This window comes from Choristoneura fumiferana, chromosome Z (assembly GCF_025370935.1).
Source record: "Choristoneura fumiferana chromosome Z, NRCan_CFum_1, whole genome shotgun sequence".
In the NCBI taxonomy this organism is placed as follows: Eukaryota; Metazoa; Arthropoda; class Insecta; order Lepidoptera; family Tortricidae; genus Choristoneura; species Choristoneura fumiferana.
In genome coordinates, this window is record NC_133472.1 from 18,480,503 (window position 1) to 18,501,593 (window position 21,091).

The window sequence follows — 21,091 nt, forward strand, 5'->3', positions numbered from 1 at the left end:
TTCCCATAAAACTGATGCTGAGTCCGAATTTGATAGTCTGCCGCGGCGGAACTTGCCGAAAGTACCAAAAAATAGTCACTTCCGGTTCGAAAAAAGGGGCGTCATTTAACCCATCTAATACTGAAATAATAGTCATGACATCAGTTAGGTATTTACTGGTAGATACAGAAAAGCGAAATATGTCAGTATTTTTTTGCCAGAAGTCCTCGGCAGACGCTCTCAAAGGTCCAGCACCCCACCACCAGGACCCCTAAATATACCCATCTCATACCAGCATGAAACCAATTCCAGTCGGTAGGTACTTAGGATCCTTCATTTCCGGAATATATAAGTCTGCCAAGGCTGTTTCTGCCGAAACACCTTGACATACGAGATTATGTCATCAACCTATACTCCGCTCAATGTAGACATTTCAATTTCCATAAATTCCGACAAAGCTGAATTTTGGTGGAGACCTTGGGTACTCCATTAGGAAGAAAGTGTCAAAAGTCCCCATTGATCCCATGTGTGCAAAAAGCTATTCGGGGTCAAAGTTAAAAATTTCAGGTTATTTGTTTTTTTTTGAAAACGGTAAGTTTTATCAAAGAGTAGCCTAGGCAAAAATGATAGATCTTAAAATTATCTACAAAAATGGTCTTGATACTTTTTTGCTAAGAATTACCATTCCCGAGATATCACGATTCTTATAGTTGAAGGAGTCACGTTGTACATTATATTATTTTGATAGCACATTAATGCCACGTATACTATACACCTATAGGGTGACTGGGTAATCGACCTATTCCTTGGAAGGGCTTATTTTAGAGCTTATTTGCAATGTTTTTGGTCAGTAAACCAGGGATCGAAATTCAGTAGTTTTAGTTATTCGATAGGTATGAACCCTTATTTCGGAAAATTTAATTCTGTCAAGGCTTTTTCTACCGAAACACCTGGACATTCGAAATTATGTGAGCAATATCCCTGGATCCCGTAGTTTGGAATTGTAGATTACGGACATTTTAAATACATATCTACAACTAGTGAAATAAACTCACCTGTAGATATTTTTATCACTTACAACTTAACACAGACCTTAATATTTAGTGTCTGGGCGAACGAGCTTTGCTCGGGCTTAAACTTGATAATAAGCGTGTTTCCAGAGATAAGAGCAAGATAGATCAATTTGTCATCCCCGAAAACCCCTACATAGCAAATTTTATCGAAATCGTGGGAGCCAAGCGTTCTCGCTTAGTTACCGAGAGCGTGGCGATCTGACGGCCCTTTTATATCCTCACCGAACCTCGCACTAGTACTAGCTTAGTTTATTTTTTATATATACAATTTTTCTGTAAATAATTTTCTTCTTCTACTTCTTACAATCAATTATGGTGTTTCATTCAACACAACTAAACATACTTAAAATACAATACAAAGACTTTTTATTGTATACCAGAAATAGTAAGCACATAATCTCGCATGTCAAGGTGTTTTGGTAGAAAAAGCCTTGGTAGACTTATATATTCCGGAAATGAGGGTTCATTTCGATCCCTGGTTTACTGGCCAAAAACATTGCAAATAACCTCTAGAATAACCCCTTTCAAGGAATAAGTCGATTACCCAGTCACCCCATAGGTATACGTGGCATAAATGTGCTATCATGTAGAAAGTGACTCCTTCAACTTTTAGAATCGTGATATCTCAAGAATAGTACTTCTTAGAAAAGAAAGTATCAAGACCATTTTTGAAGATGATTTTAAGATCTTATCATTTTTGCCTCGGCTACTTTTTGATAAAACTTACCGTTTTCGAACTTTTTGCACACATGGGATCAATGGGGACTTTTGACACTTTATTCCTAATGGTGTACCCAAGATCTCCACCAAAATTCAGCTTTGTCGGAGTTTATGGAAATTGAAATGTCTATATTGAGCGGAGTAGAGGTTGCTCACATAATCTCGTATGTCAAGGTGTTTCGGCAGAAACAGCCTTGGCAGACTTATATATTCCGGAAACGAAGGTTTATACCTACCGACTGGAATTGGTTTCATGCTGGTATCAGATGGGTATATTTAGGGGTCCTGTTGGTCACCTTTGAAAACGTCTGCTGCGCACTTCCGGCAAAAAAAATACTGACATATTTCGCTTTTCTGTATCTACCAGTAAATTCCTAACGGATGCCATGACTATTATTTCAGTATCAGATGGGTTAAATGGCACCCCTTTCTTCGCACCTGAAGTGTCAATTTTTTTGGTACTTTCGGCAAGTTCCGCCAAGGCAGACTATCAAATTCGGACTCAGCATCAGTTTTATGGGAAACCATTGTGCGTTTCATCGCGGTATCAAGTAGGTACGAAATTTTGCAGTCCGCTCTCCGTCTATAAATGGTTGCTATTGAAAACGTCTTTTTAAAACTTGATTGAATTGTTGTGTTTTGCCGATGTTTGAATTAATTGGTTTCGTTATCATAGTAAAACCTTAAAATAGCGCAGTGCGCATTCAGTCTTATAATTGCTTAGCTACTGATTCAATATCTTTTAGCAATCACCGAAAGTGTAAGAAATTTTGAAGATGAATCATATTTATATTAAATAATATTGTAACGGATAACTCACGTCTCAAATGAAGTTATGCTACCCTAGTTACATTTGACAGAGACAATAAAAATGACGATGAAAATGCCGGTAGTTGTGCTCCGGTGTTCGTTTCGTCGGGTAGACGCGCGAGCAGAGCGGTGGCGCGCATTGCGCGTGTTTAGGGCAGCTGCTGAGTCACGTTGTTCCTAGGAAGAAGGGCTTCGAATTTGCCCGAAACATTTCGAGCTAACCTCGATTTAAGACGCGAGTTATCCGTTACGATATCATTAATAATGAAATAAATTTGTTATTGAGTAACTGGTTGCCTGCGATCTATTTTGTGCAGATTTCTGTAAGTAGCACAACTTGATTCGTGTTAGGGTTCCGTACCTAAAGGGCACCCAACGTGATCCCATTACGTTTCGCTGTCTGTTTAGTTGTATGTAGAATACATTTTTCATCACACTTGCTCGTAAACAGTGTCAAAACATGAAGGCTACCTTGATAGCAACCCCCCAAATAAAACCCTCGACCTTAATGTGCTTGTCATGAAACCCGTGGTCGGTAAATGAGTCATTGCGCGTACAAATTTTCTTGTCATGAAGCCCAAGGTCGGTAAATGACTCAGTCAGTACACGCTGCTGCAGGCCCACACGCACACGCGGCTCAGGCACATGCTGAGTGAGGTAGGGGGAGGGCGGCGCTGCCAAGAGCGCAGCCTAAGGTATCGCCAATATTTGGAACAATTATTTTTTTTTCTTTTAAAAATATAAAATTTTACTCGCAAATGTGATGAAAAACATTGTATGTCGCACGGGCGGTACTAGAATTACGAACATCGACTCATTAAAGCCCTCAGTCTTCGACTTCGAGCTTCTAATAGACTCGTTCGTAATTCCTTATTTACCGCTCTTAAGACACAATGTACTACCAATTACTAGTGGACGGCATATCAGTAATATTCCCAGTTACCCTAGTTTTCCTAGTTATTCCCAAAACTTTCAGTATTAACTGTCGTTGTTACGATTCTGGGGTAGTAGTTACGACTCTTCAAAACGAGTTCGAGTTGTATCATTTTAAATCCCCACTTGCTCGTTTGACATCCAGTTGAATAAAAAAAAATTACTTAACTATTTTTAAATTATGCATGCGCGGCCTCCTAACAATTTGTGAATTGCGTTGTAGTTAAGAGAAGTTTCCCTGCCGGCCGCGCGGCCGCGTTAGGTATTCGTTTGTGATATTGCTGTCTTTATCGCTCGTGATATAAGCGCTCGCAGCCATCCCCCCCCCATGCCTTCCGCAACGACGTCCGTAATTTATATCGAGATAGCTGTAGGATTTTCAAGATTTGGGCGGTTGAATTTTGGGTTTCGTTGTCCTCATATTATACGAAAAGTATAGCACAGAAATCAATGATATTTTACAATCAAGATATTCATTATATTTTCTATGCCTGTGGTTTTAGATTTTTGTAAAAATGCTTTATTAGTCGTAAGTCTCGTACAAAGTTGACATCTTTTTTTTATCGACTTTTGAGCTCCTGTAATTCTAATATTACACATTTATATGAAAATCTGAAAAACCACAGGCATAGATAATTACGTCTCCATACTTTCAAAATTTCATCTATTTCTGTTGCCTAGTTTTCAAATAAGACCGGGACTTCGTTTGTATGGAGAATGGAACGAAGAGAATTCTCTTAATAGGGCTCCGGGAGCCTTATTTTTGAGGTCCATGCGCTAAATGCAAATCTTATCAGCTATTTTCCTTTAGATAAAACAACATAAAGACGAATTGAGAACCTCCTTTTTAGGGTTCCGGAGCCAAAATGGTAAAAACGGAACTCTTATAGTTTCGTCACGTCTGTCTGTCTGTCTGTCTGTCTGTCTGTCTGTCTGTCTGTCTGTCTGTCTGTCTGTCTGTCTGTCTGTCTGTCTGTCTGTCTGTCTGTCTGTCTGTCTGTCTGTCTGTCTGTCTGTCTGTCCGTCCGTCCGTCCGTCCGTCCGTCCGTCCGTCCGTCCGTCCGTCCGTCCGTCCGTCCGTCCGTCCGTATGTGACAGGCATTTTACTCGAAAACTACAAGATGTATATCAGTGAAATTCTGAGTACAGATATCTTGTCAAAGCCGCTATTTAGTCTTGTAGCTAAAATACAAAAAAAAATATTTATAGGGGGGGCACTCCATACACGTAACAGAAATTAAAACTTTTTGATTAAATTAAGATTTCCGGAAATAATCGTTCCCAAAGTAGCAAACATTGTTCCCCCCCCCCCCCTTCATCTTGTAAACTGTTGGTCCAAAAAATATGGAAAGGTAACGCTTAATAAATACTTCCAACGAAAATTGGTTTCAACATGATCGGATATACCGTTATTGCCCAAAAACTGCGCTTCTCAACAAAAGGACGTAAGTGCCGTGAAGATACGCTCTTTTTCTGGTAATAGATTTTAAGACTATAGTAAGTGTTTTAATTGTGTTATAACGCACATAATATTACTTGATTTTTTTCGTAATGGCTACGGCAGCCTATCTTGGGCGTGTCCGACACGCTCTTGACCGGTTTTTTTAATAATGATTATAATGCGGCTGTTATATCAGTGAGTGTCGTAAGTACCTATTATTTTATTATTGGAAATAATTTAAGTTTTAATAATTTTCATAAAATACTTCATAAAACTTTTCGTAAACGTAACATACGAGTATATCTAACAATGTGTTCAATTATTTGCTCTCAGTTCCAAAGTATTTTGTTTATTAATGTTATTGAATCACACTAAATTGAACAAGTTCAACAAAATACCGATCGAATTGCATTTTATATACTTGCACGAATTTTAAGTCGAGCTAGGTCAAGTCAGGAGTTCTTTGGTAGTTGTGTTGTGGTGATATTTGTAATCGAATTTATCTCAAGTTTTATCATTGTTCGGCATGTCCCTCGCGGGGATGTTCTTATAAATTGGATTCAAGTTGGAATCACACTATGGTAAAACATAATTCTTTTGTTTGCTCCAATTTCTTATCATATTATTTTTTTGTGAGTAACCAACCTTTGGAGTGTAAACGAATTTCAGATCTAACATGTTGTGTCTTATATCTATTTGAAGAAAAAAAGGTTACGATGTTGCTGTAAGCGTTACTTCGTATGATTAAAAATAAAATCAATCGATCTTAAATTTTTCAATAATTCTAAGATACATGCTTCAAATTCAAATTCAAATTATTTATTCAGTAAATATGCCGCAATGGGCACTTTTACATGTCATTTTTTAAACTACCAGCGCTTTTGGAAAGACCATCATTGCTAAAAAGAATGGGCCGCAAGAAACTTGGCAGAAAGTCATTTTTACAACATAAAATAATTACAAATAAAATACTTCAAAACTATAGTATACAATTAAATAAAAAAAATACAAAATAATAATAATAATACAGGGATGTATGGGGTCCCTTAGTTACAAAACTAAACACTAACGTACAGTGGAAGTGTAGACTGCTGCCACCGTCATAAAAAAAAAAAACTGAAATTTACATTTCAGGTCAAGTAACAATTAAGCTTTTGGATTCCGAAGGCAAGCTCACTGCCGCCCCCAAAGTTTGCTCACACGCACTCATGTCATGCTCTGAAAGCAGAGTGTTACCGAGGCCATGGTATTGCTTCCGTTTCCATAAGCTCTATGGGATCGTCTTGGGAACTTCGACGTCGCGAGCCAGTGACTAGAAATTAATCTAAAAATATACAAAGATTCCAAAAAGACAATCTTAATTTGATTGCTTAGTAACGACATCTCTTGTCCGGGTGAGCGGTTAGTTCCAATGGAGTGCCGAAAGTTTTTTGATGAGGGCTGCGGTATAGATGTCGCTAGCGTCACTGCTTAAGTAGCTAAATAAGAAACAAACAAGCTGAGATATGAGGTGCATAGGGGAAATTCGTGTCTGTACCGTTGACCATCAGTGGTGTAGCGGTATAGCACGCGGTACGGAATACCGAGGACCTGGATTCGATTTTCAGTGCTGGTCATATTTTTCTGGTTTTTCTATGCATCTATATTTCAGTTTGTATTTTCAATTTAGGTTTTACGGGATGACCGTAAAAGTAAAAATTTGGAATTGAAATAAAAAATACAATAGATTCCAAAAAACCAATCTTAATAATATACAAGTTTAAAATCCATAAGCGTAACAAATATGGTCTTAAATATAGCAAGGGGATGCATGAAGTCCCTGAGTTCATAATAAAATTACTATATAGCAAGGGGATGTAGAAAGTCCCTGAGTTAATAATAAATAAAATTCCTAATCTAAATAATTTAGAGATGTATAGTCTCTGAATGTCAAAGAAACTAATTAATTTCGATCTTCAGAGGTGTAAAAAGCCTCCAATGTCAAAACTTAGTAATAATTATTAAAATAAAAAAATGGAGATGTGTAAGGTCTCCAAATGTCAAACCAATAAATATTTTGGACAACGGCAACAGAACCAGAAATTAGACACGAAATACGCCGGGACACTGCTAAGTCACACTTCACAACACAATATAATACAAATACACCGACATAAACACACACACACACACACACACACACACACACACACACACACACACACACACACACACACACCACACACCACACATCACACATCACACATCACACATCAACATCCTAATTTTCATTTATAGTAAGGTTTCTTCAGAAGTGCACTCTTTATGTATTCTTTAAAAGAGTTGTGTGGCAATTTCCATGCTTCTACAGGAACTTTATTGTAAAATCTCCCGCAGTTTCCCACAAAAGATTTGCTTACTTTCCGTAAACGGAATTTAGGAACGGCAAGCTTGTGCTTATTACGAGTATTGATATCATGTACGTACTCCATGTAGGTACTCCACTACTCTTCCACCACAGGCCGCAGTTCTGGACTATTTAGCAGGCACATACAGAATGTTAGGTATTGAGTGGATGATCTTACGGATAGAGGGCACTTGGGACGTTATAATAAAGCTGAAATAGATGTTTTGATCATAGCACCATTTAAAGCTATTTTTTTTAATTTTTAATTTTTGGTCATTAATCTTGAGTACTTGTGTTATCAGACATATTGTATAGAGCGTTTATCGTATCGACATCTGCATTGTAAATTAAACTGAAAACTCGAATATCTATTGAACAGTTTTGGAATTTACTACGCGTGAGACAATTACGCGCGCTCAGATATGAATAACAGAGTTCGACTTATTATTCCAACTTTGTTCTTAATGGCTCGAAGTTCCACGCCGTCCTTAAAAGTAAACTTATTATAGTCGAAACCTTGTCATAAATTTTTGAACAACTACGATGGGCTAGGAATGCAACTAATAAAAAACTTGCCTTTCCAGAAATAATTTAAGAACTTGTTTCAAAATTCTTACATTTAAGGCTGTCATGAAAAAAAAACTAAACTGAAGGAAGGTTTTTTTCGTATTGTTTGTTTATCTCTATAACAGCCATTTTGCTAATTAAACCCAAAATTTGTTATTTTGTGAGTTAATTAGCGGACCTATCAGCTGTCGATGGATTCTTTTCGGTATCTAGGACACCATGTATATTATACAGTTTGTCCCGAAGCTACGTTGCATGGAGAGAACGTGTCTAAAATATAGTAGATCGATTTTTTTTCTGCTAAGAAGACATCATTTTCATGAAAATTTGCACTTCAAAGTTGAATATTTCGCAAACAAATAACTGTATCGAAAAATTATCTTAGCAAACCCCTAATGGTTTTAAAAGACTTACCCCGATACCCCACACTATAGGGTTGCATGAGAAAAAAAAACACCTTTACTTTACGTCTATGGGAGGTACACTAAAAAATATTTTTTTCTCAAACATGCTCGGAAATGTATGCGTTAATGTCACGAAATGGAGACATGAAGTTTCTCATTTATGGCTCCCTACCACCTCCCTACATAACTTCTTGGCCTAGGCGATACTGCGATGCGATGCGATGCGATACGATGCGAAGCGATGCGAAGCGATGCGATGCGATGCGAAGCGATGCCAAGCGATGCCAAGCGATGCCAAGCGATGCCAAGCGATGCCAAGCGATGCCAAGCGATGCGAAGCGATGCGATGCGATGCGATGCGATGCGATGCGATGCGATGCGAAGCGATGCGATGCGAAGCGATGCGAAGCGATGCGATGCGATTGGATGGATGGATGAAATATTTCCTCACATTGTTTGAGAAAAGCACTATACAAGCCTCGGCCAGAACAGGGATTGCTGGACTCGTTTTATCCGGCCTCGTCTACGACTCGGCCGTCTACCCCGAACTCGTCCATCAATCCCTTACTTCATGGCCTCTGCAGTAATGTACTATTATTTATTTTTTATCGTACCATTTTGTTGGCATAGTTTACATATATATCCGTGCAAAATTACAGCTTTCTAGCGTTGATAGTCCCTGAGCAAAGCCGCGGACGCACGGACAGACAGACAGACAGACAGACATAACGAAACTATAAGGGTTCCGTTTTTGCCATTTTGGCTCCGTAACCCTAAAAATGATACTTTGTTTGTGTGAAAGACATAGAAATAAATATTCTGCTTGTTTCCGAGCGATATTTTTAATTTAGTTGTTTATATATATACACAAATACGTGATTTCTTCACAGCATTGATATTAGAGATGGGCCGAACATGGGTTTCACCGAATACGAATATTCAGCCGAAAGTTCGGTAAAACTTTTACCGAACCGAATATTCGGCATAATTGATTCCTAGGTAGAAAATAGAAATATGATTTATTTTTAATATTTTAAGGGGTTGTTTCACCACCTATTGATTAATTTTATTTGACGGATAAATTTAATCAATGGACGGTACAGGGGTAAATGTTCTAATTTAATAATTTTAATTTAACTCTTGATTAAAACCAAAAACTTGCTTAATTTCTCACAATAAAGTTTTGATCGATTATATTAACATATTGTTTTATTTTAAAGATAATTATTATGATTTAGTACCTAATTAATAATTATATTTTGATTTCTATTAATAACCATCTTTTTATCTGCTGTTATTGGAAATGAACCTAGTTTCAACAAAAACATAAAGCTTCACTGTAAGTACCTCATAAAAATAACATTTAACACTCAACCCTTACATGGCTCAATACAGTAAAGATGTTGAGTACCACTTTGCCGAACATTTGGTGATTTAGCCGAATATTCGGGAAATCTACCGAATATTTCGAATACCGAATATAAAACGAATATTCGCCTCATCATCCCTAATTGATATAATGTTTAAGGTGGGCTGGGCTCCCATACAACAAACGTGGTTTTTTGCCGTTTTTTGCTAATGTCTAATGTTGTATAGAGGTACGGAACCCTTCGTACGAGAGTCCGACTCGCACGTGGCCGTTTTTTTTTTTACTTTGCCCGTGCGAAGCCTAGGTGGGTCGCTAGTACTTAATAAAATTAAAACATTTTGCGCATATTATGCGTTTAAGAAAAAAAACACCTCATAAAAGTCATGAATGACGCATTCTCATTCGTCAATTTAATTTCACATGCAGCGGACGATTACTTTTGATTGGTCCGATTGTCGTTTCAGCAACCCGGGAATGAAATTCTGATATATATTCTAAAAAGGCGTATCGTGCTATCGTACTATGAAATACATATATTGATACGACCTGTTAACATAATGTGTTACATAGTTGTAGTCTTTTGCGAGCCATAAATGAGTCAGCTGTTAAATGTACATATATACTTAGGCAGTTTTGTGTACTGGATGTAGGTTATCTATGGCCACATTTTCGAGCGGTGTCGTGAAAAGGATATTCTTTTCTAGTTTGGACTCGTTTGTCGTCTTGACGAGTACTTTGGTAACCAGAGGCATAAAGTACAGTGAGCAGAAAAAACGTATATTAGAATAATTTACGGAACCCTTCATGTACGAGTCCGACTCGCACTTGACCATTTTTTTAAACTACCGGCGCTTTCTGAAAGACCATCATTGCCAAGAAGAATGCGCCGCAAGAAACTTGGCAGTAATTTTTTCAAAATAAAATAATTACAAATAAACTACTTAAAAACTACAGTTAAAGAAATATTTACAAAATAATAATAATAATACAGGGATATATGGGGTCTCTTAGTTACAAAACTCCCGTGGAAATATCGGGTCTAAAAGTCGTCTATGTGTTTTTCTAGACATCCAGCTACCTACATACCAAATTTTATGACTCTAAGCCCAGCGGTTATTATTTCAAGATTTTATCCCTATCCCGTGGGAATATCGGGATAAAAGTAGCCTATGTTTTATTCCAGAGGTCCAGCTACCTACATAACAAATTTCATGGCTCTAAGACCAGCGGTTGTTATTTCGACATTTTATCCCTCGGTATCCCGTGGGAATATCGGGTCAAAAAGTCGTCTGTGTTTTTCTAGACATCCAGCTACCTACATACCAAATATCATGACTCTAAGTCCAGCGGTTGTTATTTCAAGATTTTATCCCTAGGTATCCCGTGGGAATATCGGGTCAAAAAGTTGCCTATGTGTTATTCCAGACTTCCAACTACCTACACACCAAATTGCATGACTCTAAGCCCAGCGGTTGTTATTTTGAGATTTTATCCCTACCTTTTGGGAATATTGGGATAAAAAGTATCCTATGTTCTAATACAGTTTATAAACGAACTTTTCGCCAAATTTCATCCAAATCTGTCCTGCCGTTTCAGCGTGAAGAAGTAACAAACATACTCACTCACTCACACACTCACTCACCCACTCACTCACAAACTTTTACATTTATAATATTAGTAAGAAGTAAGATAGTAAGATACCCAATAATCGTCATGCTGATTCATTAAAACGTAGCTTGGATTACATAATATACGGTCGCTTGAAAAGTATTTACCTATTAGGCGCTTAAAATTTGTTGCTGATTTATTAATTTGGTAGACAAATAATTAAATTTGAAGGCAGAAATGACAGTTTAAAGAAGCTGCGTTTATTATGATACTAGCTTTTACCCGCGGCTTCGCACGCGTAAACTATTCAGTCTGGTAGTTGCAATTGAAATTTTCGGGATCTTACAAAATTCCCCTGGAAATTTCCAAATTTATATCGTGGTCTTCATTGAAGTTGTGTTGTGAATAACTGTACAAAATTCAAGACTCTAAACCCAGTGCTAAAATTTCAAAAACTTTTCCCTATCCTAATTCAAATTCATATCATTTATTCAGTAAATAGGCCGCAATGGGCACTTTTACACGTCATTTTTTTAAATACCAGCACTTTCGGAAAGACCATCATTGCCAAGAAGAATGCGCCGCAAGAAGCTTGGCAGAAAGTCATTTTTTCAAAATAAAATAAGTACAAATAAAATACTTAAAAACTACAGTAAGTATACATTTAAGAAAAAATTACAAAATAATAATAACAATAATATACGGATGTATGGGGTCCCTTAGTTACAAAACTATCCCGTGGAAATATCGGGATAAGAAGTAGCGTATGTGTTATTCCAGACGTCCGGCTACCTACATACCAAATTTCATGCCTCTAAGCCCAGCGGTTGTTATTTCGAGATTTTATCCCTATCCCGTAGGAATATCGGAATAAAAAGTAGCCTATGTGTTATTCCAGAGGTCCAGCTACCTACATTCCAAATTTCATGTCTCTAAACCCAGCGGTTGTTATTTCAAGATTTTATCCCTATCCCGTGGGAATATCGGAATAAAAAGTCACTTATGTTTTATTCCAGACGTTCAACTACCTACATACCAAATTTCATGACTCTAAGCCTAGCGGTTGTTATTTCGAGATTTTATCCCTATCCCGTGGGAATATCGGGATAAAAAGTATCCTATGTTTTAATCCAGGTTATAAACTAACTTTCCGCTAAATTTCATCAAAATCCGTCCAGCCCTTTAAGCGTGAAAAAGTAACAAACATACTCACTCACTCACTCACTCACTCACTCACACACAAACTTTCACATTTATAATATTAGTAGGAAGTAGGATTCTCTGTGCTAAGCTGCTCACAGGCGAACAAATGAACGGACAAATAGACAAGCAGACGGACACGAAATTCAGGTTTCTTAGATCACGGAATCATAAAATAACGACGAAATTGCAGAAGCGCCAGCGAGTGCTGCAGCAACGGTGTTTGTTGTCGAATCGGTGGGAGGCGCAAGCGGGGCGCGGGCGGTGACCGCGGCGGCAGGTGCGCGCCGCGTCAGTTCCGCGACTCTCGCCGCTGTGTCGGCACGTGTTGCGAATAGACATGTAGCCCCGATTTGCGTCTCCGCTGCTCGAGTGACTCAAGTGGTGTGTTGTTAATTGGTTGTCTTACAATCATGGTAGTGCTAGAAAGCGGTGGCGCTTTACTTGAACCGGCGCTTGCGCTGGATGGTACGGCTGCTGCTTGTCTAGAGCGAGCATACGCGCAAGCTGACGTTTCTCTGAAACTTTTACCTAAGCGTTACATTAATCTTCACCAATGGTTATCACCAGTAACAACGTCTCCGACTGCGGCTGCCGCTGTGGGAAAAGACTTGAAGTTACAAATTGTGAGTTACCATTTTTTTAGCGATTGTGATGATGAATTTATATGAATACGTACTTTACCAAATCTAGGAATTTAAGATTTTCTTCTTTTCCTTTTTATTTGTTTTAAGTTGAAAAAGTTGAACGAGTACAGATAAACTATGATTCAAGTAGGTATATCGTTCACTACCGGAGAAGAACCTTCTTGGAAAGAAAATTGTTTTCAGTTTGCCGTCTAAAACGATTTTTTTATAATTCTGACACTAAAATGGTGGAGACGAAAGCTTAAAAACCTGGATATTTCGCTTAACCGATTCCACTGTCGTATTTATAAATTTTATTTAAACCTCTCGGACAATAATTTGTCCTGAATTAATTCTTTAAAAAAAAATACGCAAATCGCTTCCAGTTTCACGGCGGTTTATTGACAAATGTTTATCATCACATTATCATCTTCTTTATTGAAATGAAAAAAAAATGTCCATTAGTGGAAAATCTTGAGAATTTCAAAAGAAGTTAATATGTTTCTTCGTATATTTGTAAACCAGTAGCCAACTACTTTAAGTATGTATGTAAGGTATGAAGAAATACAATCGTATGACTGCTGTTTTAAACTGTAATAGTATTTTTAAACAATTAAATGATCGTGTCTGAAAAAATAATTACGAAGTGTACTTTTAGTATACGTTTTTGATGATTGTGTACTATCCAGAATAGAGGCCACATAAGTTACATTGGTAAATTGAAAATACTAATATAATTATGTACAACATTTCTTGTCTAAAATTCGTTTTATTCATACAACATACTCTTAACACAATAAAAATACTATCCATTGAATTAACTTACTGCTGCCTAGGTCAAATTTTTGTTTTATGAATTGACAACATTTCATATTTTCGAGCCCTACTTTTTATTGGTTCTGTGTATTTGTTTTAAAAAGACAAATACGCTGATAGTTTATTTATTTCTCTAGGTTTCGTATTTAATTTGTTATTAATTTTTCAATATTTACTAATTCTAAAAGGACGTAACTCCAATTCTACGTAGGAATAGCCTTATCACCTTAGTCTGACCACGATTAGAAAAAAAAAGTGATCTGACATTAACCGACGTCTGACTTTGCCATTGGCACTGGAGTAGGTCTGTGGTGTGTTGTTTGTTTAAATTGTAGTATTTATTAAAAATAAACGATTTTATCGAAAAATTTGGCTGTGATAAGGGATACCGATACTGCATTACTTATATAAATACGACACCTTGCATTTAAACGGATACCGACGGACGATTGGGACGATAAAAACATTGACTATTTGGCGCCGAAAAAGGACTGCCGATATGAGGATTCCCGACGGCTATAGTGCTGCAAACAGCACAAATCTACCAAATGTAGATCACTTTATGCTGATGCAGTACATGTGTAACAATGAATCATTCAATGCTGCTGAAATTCGTGGTGCTAAAATTTTGCATTCAACAAGGGACGCATACGTTGAAAGTGCTATAGGATACGTAGCTGTCAAAAGACAAGATGGAAAATGTAAAGTTCAGTGCCGTGTTACCCCCGAACATAGAATCAGAACAAAAATGTATACGGTCACGGCGACCATTTGCGAGAATGAGGAAAAAATGGATGAAATAAAATGTGAGGATTGTGCTGCTTCCGAAGGAGCATGTAAACACGCGATTTGTTTTTTCATGTGGCTAATAAAAAGGTCTGAAGAGCCATCTGTGACCTCTGTTAAATGTTACTGGGCTAAACCAAGATTATCAGACATGGTTACAAAAGTCAAGTATATTTTGGCCCGTGATCTGACGAAAGTGACGAAAAGAAAAAAAATTATGGCTGAACCAGTTCCACTATTCACTAAAGATGATTTTATTAATGAATGCAAGTAGAGGAAAATCAGTGATGCATTGATAATGAACTACTCTGAAGAAAAACTAGGTACACTAGGTGTTCTGACTGATTTTAATTTAGCAATAAAATGCAGTATAGAAAATGGTACTGATTTTACCTTTGAGCAATGTAAAACATTCTGTGAAGAAATAATGACTGCAGAAAAGATCAATGAAATACAGAAAAACACAGTGGAGCAAGCAAGTAGCAAGCTCTGGCACAATTTGCGGAGAGCTCGTATAACAGCTTCAAAAATTTATGAAGCTTCACGCTGTAAGACTTCTGATAGTGCTTTAGTCAAGATGATTTTAGGAGGCTATAAGGTCCCTGAAACCGCTGCAATAAAATAGGCAAAACAAGGTATCTTTAAAATATTTGTCTGAATATTGAATATAATAAGTAAGATTTTTAATAGTTTATAACAAGCCTTATAACCTTTTGTTTTGTTCCAGGTTATAAAGCAGTTGGAAAGAGAATGAAACACCTATAAAAAAATGTGGGTTTATATTGATCTCACCAATAATGGGTGCATCTTCTGATGGACTGTCTAATGAATTTGTGATTGAAGTGAAATGTCCAATTAGCAAAAAAACAATGAAAAATTATGTTGCAAATGCATGCTACAAAGATGACAAAAGGTCTTTTTAGCGTTGCCGACCCGGATTTTTAACACAACCAGGTCATACATAAATATTTCATAGACTATGATAAAACATATGTAGACAATATAGTTCAGGCAGCAGAAGACATGTGGAAACAAATAATATTTCCTAAAGTTGTGGCTTGTTGTGCATTAAACAAATAAATTACTTGTTGTTAATAGTAAAATGATATTGTTTTCTTTTTCCATTTTTAAATTTACTAGGTGGTTTTTGGCGTTCAAAGGGTTAAAGTCAAATCCAAAACATAGTTTCACTTCAGTCATAAACCTATTTCATTATATTTTTAGTCAGATATTGACGGAGTAAGGGTTGCCTTTCAACTGAATCTATGCTATGTTGCTATGGATGTGTTTCATATCCATCCATACTTACAGAATACATTTTTAATCCTTTGACCGCTTTTACTTTCGTGTCAAAATGTGACGTACACGCCAGCATCTTGACAGCTAAAGAGCGAATATGAAACTTATCTGACAGTAAGAAAATTGTTTTGATAGTGTCCGCCATAACCACTTTAAAGGTTGTTGGCGTGGTGGGCATGACGGCACATGACCGATTAATAGTTTTTTGGCGTTTAAAGGGTTAATTTTGACTAACCACTCGCTTTACTACAGGAGCTATATACAATGAACCCTCGTTTTATCAGTGCAGGAATCACTAATTTTCTATGGATATGTTGACCCACGTCAAGAGGCACTTTCCGAGCACGTGCATTGTAAATTAATTTATTTATTCCCTTTTTATTATTGGAGAGTGTATATTTATTGCACCACAAGCAATTAGCACGGCATTATCTAAATAGGCTGTACATTTATTATTGACTACAGAGTGAGGCTTAAGGAACTTAAAGACCCTCACTCTCCTAATAACTCGCTCAATGTGAACCCTTAAGCTGGCTATGAGTTTTGCCTGAATCACTTCATCTTTAGACAGTTTTTTGTCATTGAACACATTTGTGGGGCGTAGTAGCTTAACTGACTGTTTGTTTAAGATTGTTTCCAAGTGTTTAAAGCCTCGATCAGATAGTATACATGAGCCAGGTGGAATGATATCCAAAAATCCACATACTTCTACTAAACACACATCTGATATTCTTCCACCATACCCCTTTGATATGAAATTAATTAAACCATCAGGGGTTGCACTTATTAAGTATTTAACTGTATTACAATTTTTATATTGAGACCATGTATAGGATTGGTTGGATGGATCTGATGGCTTTTCAATTTCAATTTCAAAGGCATCAATGATGGCTTGAATATTGGCATACTCTACACTAGTGGTAAAGGCACCTGGCAAATTAAGCTTTATTTCTCTAGCACTAGGCCATTCAATAAATTGTTTGAAAAAAGCTGTCAATACAGCAAGTGTTTTTTCAAACCTACGCCACAAAGTAGTTTGTGAGATTTGAAACAAATCTCCTATTCTTATAAATGTGTCATTGCTTTTTATTTTATATAATGTAATATTACAATCTAGCTTTGCAATATCCTTGTGTGCATTACATAAACAGTCTATAACCCAATATAACTTCTTGGGTATTCCAATATATTGGAAAGGCTTTTTTTCTATAAGATTCAACATAAACAATCTACCATTTAAAATTATAGGGTGTGTCGCAGAACTAGTCATAGTGGATTGTTCATAACTTGCTTCTAATTCAGACACTTCGGATGTACTACCCTTAACGGCAGGCACAGATGCAACGCTTGCCTCATGGGTGTCTGCTGCTTTTGTTCTCATGGGTAAAATATTACATTGAATAGCATAGTCTCGTGTATCAGGACTTATTTGTGTAGATATTATAGCAGTTTTTGGTTTGCACATTACTGACTTTGCTTCAAAAAATGGTTCTATACGTTTTTCTTTTGACACTCTTGATGGTTCTGGTTCATCTTCAAAAAAAGGTCTGTCACGTTTATTTTTTGACACTCTTGATGAGCCTTGTTTATCTTGAGTTATAGTTTCTGTAGGTTTCGATATTTTTTTTTAAACCGGCACAGTAGGCCTCAGTTTGGCATTACCTTTAGAAATTATCCATGACTCGTCCAGGTCATGCTCCAACTCTAAATTCAAAAATACATAACTATATTATCTTTGTGCTGAAGAATAAGTGTATTTAATAAACAGGTAAAAGTGACAATGTCTTATCACGTCAATACGAAAACTTACATCAAGGTGGTCTTCACAGATGACTAGTGGTCTCTTCGGAATTACTTCTTTCCCTACTGCTCGACACCACTCCGCTTTATTTTTATACGGTACATGGAAGAAATGTTTGTCGTCCGGTTTCTTCAAAGAGTCATTGTTACAACTTGGCACGAAACAATACTTGGTGTACTTAGGAGGAATATACACCTCGTCAATCGTCGTTTCTCCATAGTAGGCAATAAATCGCTATAATATAGAATATTAATTTTATTTTACTTCGTTATGTTACAGTCGTTAACATCGATAGTAAACAATTTACGTCAATGTCAAATTCAAATTTGTGAGAGCAGAGCTTTTTTTTCTGTAACATAAGGCACAGGCTATCCGTTAACTATGTCGTAGAATGGGTAAAATTAGACCATGTTTTTATTTGTTTTTTAACTATTTTATTAAGCTATATATATTTTTTTATAAATATAGTATAATGTTCAGGAGGCAATATGCTTTTGAATCATATATTCATTTTGAAGTGTTTATAAAATGAAATGTTGTCAATTCAGCAACAATCGATAAATTTCGTTTAACGAAAAAATACTTACGACTTAACTTTTCAAAATCCCAAAGACATACGAAATAAAGTATTTTCGCGTACTTTATTGTTCTCATAAAGAATAGAGTACAATTACCTGAAATAACGTTCATACTTTATTATGAATCACTCTATTATAAGCAATCCTAATATACAATATTTGCCAAAAGTATTGACCACCTATGATATTTGTTACGCGTAAGTTCTCTTTTTTGGTTCTCTTTTTGGGCATATTAAAAGGAAAATATAATATTTTTATTTTTACCGCCGTATGTGTTCAAGTTCGATGTAAGCGAACCAGAACCGATGGTTTCACGTTTTTTATTACAGGTTTTATTTTATTGCGAACCAGCATGCCATTTATAGTGTATTAAACTACGTATGTGTATGTACTAACAATTTGTAAATGTTATATACAGTGTGATTGCACTTATTTTTTTGATTTATATTTTGTATAGGGTGCTAATACTTTGGCCAAGGCGGTATTAAAATAAAATAATCTTAATACTATTCCGAAGGTCTTGCTGTTGTGAGCTCTTGATTCAATATATAGGACACTGAGCCCTAGGACGCATACCTACATATAATCAAAGGGAATAGCAAGTAATGTAAGTAAGAGTTGTTTTCCTTTTTTTTAGCAGTTGTGTTTTTTAATTAACGTTTCGTCGAACTACACAATGATTGAACATCTTGTTGGTTAATTTTAACAAAAAAAGCTTGAGTAAGCTACTTTAAAAAATCAGGATAATAATTATTCTGATTAGATTGTCTAAGCTTGAGGTTTTTTTTTTACCTATTTTTTGCAAAGAAAGTTTATCTTTTGAGTCAATATGCGTTAACGTTTCGTGTTTGTTAGGTCCCACAGGTTTTGTACCTTCTTAGTTAGGTCCTGTTGCAAAAGCACTAATAGTAGAGGATCCGAAGTAAGATCTACCTTCACCGATTTGCTATCCGTGAAAAAATAATTTTCAGATAAATGTGCTTCTAAACAAAACTGGGTTGCCAAAAAAAAGTATTCATTACTAGGTATAATTAATTAAAATTACAACAACTATTTTTTTTAAGCAACCAAAAGCTATTTGTAATAAAATTAGCTTTATTTTAATGTATATTTCATGTGATTAAAAAATGGGTGCAATAATTAATAATATTAATATCAACTTACCTGTTTTTACGCGGCTGCCAGGTAAAAGGGGCCAGAAAAAGGTATCTAAGCAACCTAGGTGTGCATGTTGCATATGAAGGGTCCACGGAAAGAACACTTCTAGGGTTACCATTTCTTCAAAAGTGAAAAATTAAAATGTTTTATATTGTTTTCAGATATCCATCTTCAATGGTAACTCAGATTACTTGGCGAGCTCTACATTTTCAGATTAAACACTCAATTTTTAAAAAGGTGACTAGGCAAGTTCTTTCCGTGGACCCTTCTTATATAATATAGGTACTAGCCGTTACCCGCGACTAAGTCCGCGCAGAATTCGTTTATCGCTATCCCGCAGAAACTATGCAGGTTTCCGGGATATAAACTATCCTATGTCCTTCTCCGGGATTCAAATTATCTGCATACCTAATTTAATCTAAATCGGTTAAGTACCTTACAAACAAACACACACACACAAGACTTACAAAACTTTCGCTTTTATAATATTAGTGGGACTTTCCATTGGTGCTTAGTTCATTTTGCAAGCACATTAGTGAAATATTTTTAGGGTTCCGTAGTCAACTAGGAACCCTTATAGTTTCCCATTACCTACGTCCATCTCTGTCCTTTTACGAAATAATTTTTCCCGCCCTCTGCAGTTCATTAATATACTATTACCTACACTATTTTAAAAGGAAGGTCAAGTAATGTCGTATCAGAAGCTCAAAGAATTGGCAGAGAGGCGTAGGTACAGAATGGCGATTACTCCACCAACAACAGCTAGAGGATGATGATTGGTTATTTGGAGTCCTTTTGTATTTTTTATTTCAACTCCAAATTTGTTACTTTTACGGGTATCCCGTGAAACCATATCGAAAATACAAACTGAGACATGGATGCACAGAAAAACCAGAAAAAGAGACCAGCGCTGGGAATCGAACCCAGGTCCTCAGCAATCCGTGCTGCGTGCTATAACCCCTACACCACCGCTGGACAGGAATTTAGACACCTGCTTTTGGATTGCTGAGGACCTGGGTTCGATTCCCAGCGCTGGTCTCTTTTTCTGGTTTTTCTGTGCATCCATGTCTCAGTTTGTATTTTCGAGCTTATACTCCACATAATGAATTATGAATTTCTTGGTTATCTTTTTAAAATTATGAATATTTTTGTATCTCATATAAGATATAAGTGAACTGTATGTTCTTATGGGAATAAATGTCTTAAACCGAATATTAGGGGGCTTTTTCACAACTCGTTGACTAATTTTATTTGACGGATAAATGTGATGCCCTCTCCGTCTATTCGAGCAAAAGAAACAGAGACGGCATCACGTATCCGTCATATAAATTTAGTCAACGGAAGGTGAAACAAGGGGTAAGATTCAGTCTACTAGTGTGTTGCGGAAATGAATTTAATTTGAACTGTTGAATGTTCCCTTAAAGTACGAAAATCAAAAATAACTTGAATAAACCACAAACAAATAACGAATAAAACCGAACAGGTGGTAGATTTTTTTTGACATTCATAATTGCTTGTTATAGTCTAAATTGAATAA

The 21,091-nt window shown here is 36.4% G+C and overlaps 1 protein-coding gene across 2 annotated transcripts in view; it reads left to right on the plus strand.

The window, feature by feature from the left end:
- Positions 1-12,778: 12,778 nt before the first annotated feature.
- pum (pumilio) overlaps positions 12,779-21,091 on the plus strand; it is a 136,134-nt gene continuing 127,821 nt past the window's right edge. Inside the window, exon 1 of one of the 2 annotated variants that reach the window (XM_074091547.1) lies at positions 12,779-13,116. In XM_074091547.1, the coding sequence (XP_073947648.1) occupies positions 12,904-13,116 (213 nt within the window). In that variant the 5' untranslated portion in view covers positions 12,779-12,903. The remainder of the gene's footprint in view (positions 13,117-21,091) is intronic. The other variant, XM_074091555.1, reaches the window with a different exon arrangement.